Below are 11,498 nucleotides of genomic sequence, written 5' to 3'. Positions count from 1 at the left end.
TACGTGGCGGCATCGTAGCACTGTCGTTACTATTGTAATAGGCGAGTCAACACCCCGTCCTTCTCCCCGTGGTGACGTAATACGCAACGCAGCTGTGACACGGGTAAGAGGCAACAGCGGTACCCATTGCGTAACAGGCGGTCGCTGCGACTATACAGAGTGTCACAGGCGGAATGTGCCAAATTTCGGGAGGGTGTTCATGTTAAAGTATGCCCATATAACCCAAAACACCTATGTCCAAAGTTGAACGGTTACGGAGATAATGGCCAGAGAAGTGTCAAATTTTGACCGGTGTTACACACTTGTTGATTATAAAATACATATTAAAACTGGCAGGAATATGTGGATTCTGTAATGTTAATAATGTACGTAACATCAAACTAACTTGTGACTGACGGAAAGCCATAAAATTGAAGTACGAAATACTCGCTCGCCATGTCATAATTGTCCTTAGGTTTCCAAGCACTATACATGACACGACTGGTGAGCGATGACGTAATATGGCTGCGCTATAACCCGACCACATAACTGTAAACGTACATTCACAGGAAATCTCTTTTGGAATTTCGTTTCCATTATCTCATGTGGATTATTATGGAACCACGTATGCACATTTCGTAAATTATTTACACCATCCAGGGTAAAAGACGCCTCATCACTGAATAAAATGACGCTTAACAGTTCGGGATGAACTTTTTATCCAGTGGCACAAATCCATACGCTGTGCATGGTCGCCTGGTTCCAGATGTTGTACCATTTGATCATGGTAAGAATAACTCTTCATGATGTAAAGTTTGCCACACCTGAATACGTGATACGCCGATGCGAGAGGCGATTCTACGAGTGATAGACGCGGACTTCACTGAACAATATCAAGAATGTGCTCTCGTGTGTCTATCTTTCGTACATCCTCCCTTTCAGAGTGCACAGGAACACTCGGAAGAGAACCAGTATCACGCAATATCTGGTGAATTCGCGTAAATACACTTCGACATGTAATCCTTCGATCGTGAAAACGCCTTTGTTATTTTTCAACAGCAACACGTGCATTGCCACCGAAAAATCCAAACACAAAATGCATATCACAATATTCCACGTTTGAAAACGCAATAGGCATTTCAGCATCTCCACACAATTAACCTACCACCCATTCAAAACGCGGCCGCAACTTATACTGAAGGGAGCTTACGGCTAATGCTAATGACCACACTCAAGGACAAACATAGATAAGACATGCCAGCTGACAGGTACAATGCGTGGACTCGCCAGAAGATCACACTTTTCTCGGGCCATTATCTCTGTAACCGTTCAACTTTGGACATAAGTGTTTTGGGTTATATCGGCATACTATAACATAAGGAATACCCTCCCGAAGTTTGGCACATTCCTCCTGGGACACTGTGTATAAGGAAACTACACAGCCGCCGAAGTTAGTTAAAGTGTATAGCCGCCGAAGTGAGTGCTCCAGTCAGCAGTGAATGAGTTAAATGTATGTCGGTGGCTGTGTAGTTTCCTTATACAGAGTGTCCCAGAAGGAATGTGACAAACTTTGGGAGGGTGTTCCTTATGTTAAAGTATGCCGATATACCCCAAAACACCTATGTCCAAAGTTGAACGCTTACGGAGATAATGGCCCGAGAAAAGTGTGGTCTTGTGGCGGGTCCACGCACTGTACCTGTCAGCTGAGACGCCTTATCTATGTTTGTCCTTGAGTGCGGTGATTCACACTAGCCGTAAGCTCATGTGGCTCATATGCTACATACAGAGCCTACAGAGTACGTTGCTGCAGCGTCGTGAATGGTTGGTACATTACATGAAGTTGTGCGGAGTTGCTGAAATGCCTTTTGCGTTTTCACACGTTGAATATTGTTATATGCATTTTGTGTGTTGATTTTTCGGTGGCAATGCACGTGTTGCTGTTGAAAAATAACAAAGGCGTTTTCACGATCGAAGGATTACATGTCGAAGTGTATTTACGCGAATTCACCAGATATTGCGTGATACTGGTTCTCTTCCGAGTGTTTCTGTGCACTCTGAAAGGGAGGATGTACGAAAGATAAACACACGAGAGAACGTTCTTGAGAATGTTCAGAGAAGTCCGCGTCTGTCCACTGGTAGAATGGCCTCTCTCATCGGCGTATCACGTATGCAGGTGTGGCGAACTTTACATGATGAAAAGTTGTATCCTTACCATGATCGAAGGGTACAACATCTGGAACCACGCGACCATGCACAGCGTATGGGTTTGTGCCACTGGATGAAAAGCTCATCCCGAACTGTTAAGCGTCATTTTATTCAGTGATGAGGCGTCTTTTACCCTGGACGGTGTAAGTAATTTACGAAATGTGCATACGTGGTCCCAAAATAATCCACATGAGATAATGGAAACGAAATTCCAAAAGAGATTTTCCGTGAATGTACGTTTAATACAGTTATGTTGTCGGCTTATAGCTCAGTCAGCCATGTTACATCAGCGCTTGCCAGTCATGTGTCATGTATAGTGTTTGGAAACCTAAGGACAATTATGACATGGCGAGCAAGTATTTTGTGCTTCAATTTTATGGCTTCATGTCACTCAAAAGTTAGTTTGATGTTACGTACATTATTAACAATACAGAAACCACATATTCCTGCCAGTTTTAATATGTATTTTATAATCAACAAGTGTGTAACACCAGTCAAAGTTTCACACTTCTCTGGCCATTATCTCCGTAACCGTTCAACTTTGGACATAGGTGTTTTGGGTTATATCGGCATACTGTAACATAAGGAACCCCCTCCCGAAGTTTTGACCATTCCTCCTGGGACATCGAGTATATCAGCATTTATGGTAATTCACCACATCAACCCTGAAGGTGGAGATCTCTGAAATGTTGGTTTTTAACTCAACACTGAGATGACTGATTGCCTCATAAGATTTTAACATATTTTTATACTGCGAAAGCTTCAAATCTTTCATATTCTGACTGAATTATTTTACCGTTCCATTCTGAGCGTTTCTTCCTGTTTGCTTATGATCAGACCTTTTCAGGCATATATTTTTTGCTTTTGTAACAGCCTAAAGCAATACAGATGTCTGTTCTAGGTGGTCAAGAGATTATTTTCATAATACCTCTTTTTAAATTTGTGTGCACGTGTGTGTCATGAATGAACACACACTGCATGTGTAAAAGCTGAGAATCTCGTATCTCACCTCCACTTTCATTTTGATGTTGTTTAACTGTTCTCCTATCTACTATTCTACCAATTTATTCCTTATAATGTAAGATCATAATAAACTGTGCTGTAGAGATTGTACTCAGGGAACATTTGTTATAATTTATCTCAAATGGATTTTATTAATGCTAGTTTGTACGTAATGTGTGTAAAGGTGGTACTGAAAGCAGTGAACGTCTTTTGTCACATTCCTTAGTTGCGTATGGGTGTATGTAATTCACATACACCTTACATCAGAATCATTTCTTACAGTATATTGTACAGTGTTTCATAAGTCTGGAACAGTGGTCTCACAGGTAAAAATTAACGAGTGTAAATTCAGGGGACTGTGGTGATCATTCCACTGGTCACTGGTCCACTTACTGACAGATCTCCAGTCACAAAGAAACAGTGATGATTTCACCTTTATAGCAGTGGAATTATTAGCACCATTCTGTGTTCTATCACCATTTAAGTTTGTCACTCATTTTGAGATAACTAATATTCTTGTAATTACAACTTCTTTATTACAACCGTCACAACACAACTAATACCAAGATCAGTGCCTAGTTTTGGCTCTGCTACATGTTTCAGCTATTAATAGCCATCATCAGGCAAATACATGGCTGGATGCATGAAATGAAAATTATTCTTGTAATTACTTTATGCAAAACTAAAGTAGCTCTTGCTATATACCGTTTAGGATGGCCTTCACAGATTTCAGAAATAATCACGCCAACCCCTGTAGCAGACAAGTTAATGATAAAACTCAGTGTCCCTAATTATGACAGTGTATTTATTTATGCCCAAGTCTAGAAAACCAATATTAATGGTCATGGGAATCCATTGCACTAACCACGCGTCACCCTTTATCCTCAAATGTTGTCATAAACTTTGCTGACAAGCAGCGGTCGCTCGGTTTGTATAGTTTGTTTGTGGACTAAAGTCCACGGGGGATTTATATTCCATTATTTACATGGTTTCCAGCCTTCTGTTTAACTTAACAATACCAAACACTTAACCTGTTTCTTACAATATCTGACCAATAAAGTAACCTACTGTTTGGGATTATAAAGTTTATTCTTTCTTCTATAAACATCTTTGCTGCTCTTCTTATTCTGTTAACAGCTACAAATATCTAAGAAATGTGTTCCTTCAATAGTTTGTTGTATACTGTCTGTGTCGGTTCTTTTGTATCTACCTAACAGAAACACTTACTCAAAGCTCCTTGTTCAGTCCTGTTAAATGAATTGAAGCAGCACAAGCACTCTGCATCGTGGAGGCCAGCATTCCTCTTGCACTTGAAAGAGAGCTCATATGATCTTGTAACTGCAGCACACTAACTTTTGTTAAATCTGCAGTATGCTGCAATGACAAACACATTTATAAATTTCCATAACTTAAAGAGTGTCAGAATATAGCTCACTTGCCTAGTATAACTGAACGAAAAGAAATTCAATCAGCAGACTAGTGTGGGAACATCCCACATTATCACGCATTTTCTGCAAAGCACACTCTTCACATCACTTTTCACCATCACGCGCGCTAACCAATCAAATTGCTCCAAACGTTCGCATTTATACTGCGCTCGCTGCTAGCCCCCATCTACATCATCACGCGCGCTAGCCAATCAGCGCCCTGAAAATTCTTCTTCCCCAATTTCAAGTTTCGCTCCGCCCACCGAGCAGTGTGTAAAAAGGAGCAGCCGCAACCCGGCAGCATCAGTCGATCATCAGTCTACGATCAAGCCACACCTAGCAACATCAGCCAGCAGGCTTCGTTGTCAGCGCTCGGTCTTTGGAGGCATCGGCAGGCTGCGCCGGCAAGACTGCCTCGGCCCTCCGGCTCCCTCACACCCGACTCACTGGGGCATCTCGCCTGGACTCGCCGGTGGTCGTGTCCCTGTCCGACCCACTGGGCATCTGGCGTAGCCACAGCCTCATCACTCCTACGACCGCGCTGCGCTAACCACGCAACTCCAACACACCTGCCGCACGGCGATCAAGCAACCTCCAGCAGCGGCCGCGCTGTGGCCAGTCAACTCACCGCAACTAACCTCTCTCCCTACCGGCGCGTGCCGCGCTACCTCACCAGTCAAGCATCTCAGCAACCACGGTCCTTTTCAGGACCAACAGACTGTTCCGAAGAAGTGGGTTGTCATCGGAGTAATGACGAACAACAAAGACAAAACTACATAAAACCCCACACTAGTATATGAAGGTGAAACATTGACAATAAAGAAGCACTTATTTCTAATAAATAACGAATTAATAGTAATGTTCTAAAAAGCAATTAATTCAGGCTAGAAAATAGTTTCTGCACTGTAACTTCACTTACAGCAGGATAGAGTTGTGGTAAGAACTAGCTTGCTTCTTGGCAGGTATGCTGAAATTCATACCACATTAAATATACAGAGTGGCCCAAAAGTTCAATAACCTAAAACAATAACTTGAATTAATGAGAATGCTAAGATTTAAACTGGCCAGTCAACTGTGAGTTTCGTATTCAACATAGAGGATCACTAGCTCTAGAAGCAGAAACAGCAATAACAAAACTAGATATAACAGAACACAACTACTATAGACACATAGTTGCGAAGCAAATCAAAGAAATTAGCAAAAACAAAGATACAACAAAGATGGAAATTAGCTATGAATATAAAAAGAAAAATGCTAGATAACAAATTAATAGCAACAAAAGCAGACAAAGGAAAAACATCAGTATTAATAACAAAAGAAGAGTATCAACAAAAATAATAAAATGTATACAGGAAAATATTTTTACATTGATCAACAAAGACCCAACACAACAATACCAAAATAATATTAAACAAACAATAAAACTATGCACAAATACAATACAAAAGAACAAAAAAGGAAATACACAAACATGAACCCCATAGCCCCAAATTTACACGCGACAATAAAACTACACAAAAACAACACACCTCTTAGACCCATAATCAATTGGAGAAATGTCCCAGCATACAAAACAGCTATGCTATTATCCAAAACACTACAAGAATACTTACAATTGCCAAACACATATAATATACATAACTCAATACAATTAATGAATGACCTAAACACTATTGTAATAAATGAAAACATAAGATTATGTTCATTTGATATAGAAAACATGTATACAAACATACCTAAGAAAGATATATTGAACATAACCAAAAACATACTACAACACAATCATAATACAGACATAAATACACAAAGAGAAATTAAGTGTATATTGAATACTATACTAGACCAAAATTATTTTCAGTACGAAAATAAACATTACAAACAAACAGATGGTTAGCTATGGGAGCTCCAACATCTGCAATATTAGCAGAAATATACATCCAGAACATGGAGCACACACAAATATACAACATATTAAAAAACCAGAAAATAATTGGATATTTCAGCTATGTTGATGACATACTAATATTGTACGATATAAACAAAACAAATATTGACAACAAGATTGTGGAATTNAATCTAGGCATTTCATACTATATATGCATACTATATATGGGCAACGTTCACATATATAGGAAAAGAAACAAGAAATATCACAAAATTATTTCGAGACACAAAATTAAAAATAGCATTTAGAACGAAGAACAATTTACAACATATATTAAAACGAAGACCAGAAATAAATAAATATAACAATAGGGGCATATATAGTATGAAATGCCTAGATTGCCCCAAGGAATATATAGGACAAACCGGGAGGAAATTTAATACCAGATATAAAGAACACATACATGACATAAGACACAATAACAGCAGTACAGGATACTCAGAACACATATTAAACACAGGACATGCATATGGTACTATAGAAAACACTATGGATAACATAGCAACAGATAGGAAGGGGCAATACTTGAACACATTGGAGAACTATCATATATACAGAACGACAAAGAAAAACACACATATGAATAATATAAATAAAGAAATATATAACCCAATATACCACGAATTACACAATATCTACACAGAACAACATAACAACACCCCACCACCTACCCCCACCACATCTACGCCCACAACATCATAACTTAATCAAAACGAAGACAGCACACACACACACACACACACACACATACCCAGCAGACCCAGCAGTATAACACACGAAGTCACAGGAGCAAGACACAACACAAAGCACAGTGAGTATTAAAAATTATAATACAAGTAATAAATAAAATACGGAACGCGGTATTAATGAATAACAATTTCACGTTCCAGATACACACACGAAAATAGGAGAAGTGCTCCGATAGAAGAGNTAATGCATTTTAAAGTACATTTTACTAACCAGTTAACTGAATTTTGAGGCAGCCAATAGCTCTGCATTCTCAACATGCTGTAAATTAGGAACAAAACCAGTGATTTACATGATTCGTTCTAGTGTCTACCAGCACCTATCAATTTAGCAACATGTTTGGGTTACTAACAACATTCTACTCTCTCAGACTTGAAAATGCATCTTGGTATAAACTGTTACTATAAAATTTCATAAATATTCTCTATCTGCGGGGGTCTCTCGATTGTGGAAACCATATATGTTTTGTTGTGTGTGTGTGAGGGGCATCAATTCTTGCTTCTTTTCTTTAAACACTGAGCGAACTTCATCCAGAGACTGGATCTGCAGAGTGGAATGAGTCTCCTGCTTTTCTGGCAACGGCCAAGAACAGTCATGAGGAAAACATGGCTCTGGGTACCAACAACCTATAGTTGAACCATCATCAATTACTGTGATTTGTTCTCCCAAGTTCCATGATGAAGACCCCTGTCTCAATGACTGAAACGCCTTCCTAACCCCAGAGTTATACTTGAGAACCCTCAACATCATATTAAGAAGCAAATTAATTACCGAAGCACCTTACAGAACAGCTGCTACTAGGTAACCACAGTAACCACGTTGCAACACAAATATGAGAAAACTGGCATGCTCCCTTGCTTGCAAGTTAACTTCTTCAGTTTCTCCTGAAGTTGCATTGCCCTCTCTTCAATTTGTGCTGCTCCCTTCACTAACACGTCTTCAACTCAGGCTAACAATTTCGAACTATAGACCAATTTCAATCCTGCCCATATTTTCTAAAATTCTTGAAACGTTAATGTATAATTGAGTTGTGTGTTTCTTAAATAAATCCAACTTGCTGTGACTGATGGGTGATGAGCGATGAGTTTAAGACGACGTCAAAAAAGTGGAAATTAATGCGGTAGTGGTGGTGTTTACATGCTCAACTGATCGAAACAAATCAAATAGACAAGGAGCATATATGAAAGTTTTAGTGATCCAAAACTCGCGATGCTAGAAGAATTATACTTATCTATATACCTTACACGTGCAGACCATCAGAGTAACTCAATATATCAATATCACTAGTCGAGTAGGATGAGGTTTGCAGGGCATGTAGCACGAATGGGGGAGGCAAGGAATGCTATAGGATATTGGTGGGAAAGCCAGAAGGAAAGAGACTGCTGGGAAGACCAAGGTGTAGGTGGGTGGACAATATTTAAATTTATCCTAGTGAGATAGGATGGTATGGTATGGATTGGATTGATCTGGCTCAGGATATGGACCAGTGGAGGGCTCTTGTGAACACAGTAATAAACCATCAGGTTCTACAAAAGGCTGGAACATTCTTGAGTGGCTGCACAATTGTCAGCTTCTCAAGAAGGGCTCAGCTCCATACGTAAGTTTAATATCACTTTACCCATATCCTTTCGGTTGGATTTGAGTGAAGATCTATTAAACTTGGTCCCTCACCCCCTTTCCAAAAAAAAAAAAATAAAATAACAGCGGAATACGAGCCTCTGCAGCTCTGAAGTACAAGAGATTAGGTTGCAAATTATTTATCTGGAGAAAATTTGTCAGCCGTGCCTGGAAAGTCATAGCCTTTCTTTCACATGAAACACCTCTTTAACCAAAGGCACTGAACATTGTGAACTGTGACATACATGGAATACTTGTATTTAGGAAAGCTGAAGGTGGGGAAACTTGAAAAATTTCTGTATCTATCAGAGATACATATTGTGGGGTTTTCTGTCTGTGTCGTTACTACTATTACAACCCACTTCTTCGGAACAGTTGTAGGTCCTTAAAAGGACCGTTGGGTGCTGAGAGGCGAAGTAGTGCGGCGCGCGCCGGTAGGAAGGGATGGTGGTTGCGGTGTGTGGACTGGACGCAGTGCGGCAGATGGTGGAGGTTGCTTGATCCCAGCGCGGCAGCTGTTGGTGGAAATCTGGCCGTCGAGCTCGGTCGCTGGAGCGGACAGGCGGTAGCTACGCCAGTTGTCCAGTGTGTCGGACACGACTACTGGCGAATCGAGGCGGCCTAGTTGCCCAGTGAGTCGGGTGCGACCGCCGGACAGCCGTGGCAGTCATGCCTGGCGCAGCGAAGCGCCGATGCCTCCATAGACCGAGCGCTGGCGACGAAGTGTGCTGATTGCTTGTAGACTGCTTGAAGACTGCTGATGTACTGAACGAGAACTGACTGTCTTGCGAGCGTTGTGCTGCGCCTTTTATACAATAATCGGTGGGCGGGGCGAAACTTGAAATTGAGGAGCAACATTTTGCAGAGCGTGGTGGTATAAATATGAACGAGACGTCCAGCAATGAGATACAAAAAATGTTTGCGGTGTACTTAATTGCTGCTACTAGCTGTGTGAGAGATGGGATCAGGGAGATCGATTGATTAGAAAAGATTGCCTGTTGTGTGCTGTTGTGTACGTCTGGAGTGAGATTCAAAATGTACGTTGTTGATCCATCCATTGAAGTTATGAGATCAGAGAGATTGTCTGTTTGACGATTCGTCTGGACTCGGTTGTTGAAAATTTTGCCAAGGTGGTGGAAGTTTGGCAAGAGTGAGATTAGTTCGAGTTCGAGAGTTCGAGAGACGCTTACTGAAGGAGTTTTTGAGCTGTCTCAGGTGACCATAGTCTTCGAGTGTGTTTGTCTGCAGCCACCTATTCTGCCACCAATGTATAGTGCGTGGCTAGTGCATCGGAGGCGGTGGCCGGCCCGACTGCAACGGACGAAATGACGGAGCCGACATCTGGCGAAACGCGGTGGAATGCAATCGTCGCTTCCTTTGACAGGAACCACGTAAACTCAAGAAAGAGTAATCCTGACTGCCAGGAAGATATCGACTTACTGGGGAAAGGATTACAAACTACAGGGCAGCTTATCCGTACATCGCCCTCAATAAACAGAAATGGCACAGTATGGAATAAACTTATAACGAAATCCGAGGTCGAGAGGACAGTGCTGTGTAAGCACCTCGACGGCAAGAAGCTCTTTACAGCCACGCTGCGCCTCTATGCTGCCATCCACAGGGAGATGCGAGAGTCTCTCCTATTGGAAGGAAAAGAAGATTCAGCCGAGGATTTTCGCGAGCAAAGGAGATGAAAGCGAAATTCCTCAGGAGAACAGACTAAAAAACCGAAGCAATCACCCAGCCCCAGGGATCCTAGAATAAAATCCAAGAATGAAGTAGAAACAAAGAACTTCTTTGCGCCCCTGAGGACATCAGGGATGGACGTGGAAGAGTCAGCCACCAAGTCGAGAGAACAGCAGCCATCGGACAAGCCAGGTAGACCGCCTCCAATTGTACTAACCTCCACGACAAACCTGATGCAGTTGCAGAGGAAGGTCAAAGAACTAGTCACGGGCAATTTTGAGTTCCGCAACACCAGGAGCGGGACCAGAATTGTCACGAAGGAAATGGCGGACTTCTTAGCCATCAAAAATTTCCTAGAAAGTACCAATCTATCGTATTTTACATTCTTTCCTAAGTCTGAGAAACCCTTCAAAGCAGTTATCCGTCACCTTCCACACAACACTCCAGCGGAAGATATATCTGATATTCTGGTGAGTCTGGGGTTTGACGTTATTAGCGTCAAACAAATGATCAGTCGTCTGACCCCTCCAGAAGGAACAAAAAACACGTACCTTCCCTTGTTCCTTATCACACTTCCTAGAACGGAGAAGTCCCAGGAAGCCTTCCAACTGACCAACCTCTGCTACATTGCCATCAAGGTAGAGGCGTACAGAGCACAGAGCGGGCTCACACAGTGCTACAACTGCCAGCAGTTCGGCCACGTTTGGGCAAACTGCAAGCAGCCCCCACGTTTTCTGTGGAGCGGAGGTGATCACTTACACAAAGAGTGCCCAGGAAAGAAGAACTCTGCCTCCACCCCAGCATGCTGCAACTGCCATTTGTCGGAGGGAGAAAAGCCACACCCCGCCAATTTGTTGTATATGGGTCTACAAAGGATTTATTGCATATAA

General features: G+C 41.6%; 1 protein-coding gene across 1 annotated transcript; it reads left to right on the top strand.

Moving 5' to 3' along the window:
• The first annotated feature begins 10,742 nt into the window (after positions 1-10,742).
• LOC111871883 lies at positions 10,743-11,498 on the top strand. Its single transcript, XM_023865269.1, has one exon. It carries the CDS (start codon positions 10,743-10,745, stop codon positions 11,496-11,498), a length of 756 nt encoding a protein of 251 aa, XP_023721037.1.

Source organism: Cryptotermes secundus, unplaced genomic scaffold (assembly GCF_002891405.2).
Source record: "Cryptotermes secundus unplaced genomic scaffold, Csec_1.0 scaffold641, whole genome shotgun sequence".
In the NCBI taxonomy this organism is placed as follows: Eukaryota; Metazoa; Arthropoda; class Insecta; order Blattodea; family Kalotermitidae; genus Cryptotermes; species Cryptotermes secundus.
This window is presented reverse-complemented; position numbering and strand designations above follow the sequence as displayed.

Coding starts and splice junctions, on each gene's coding strand:
- LOC111871883 (XM_023865269.1), top strand. CDS start 10,743: ATGGACGTGGAAGAGTCAGCCACCAAGTCGAGAGAACAGCAGCCATCG.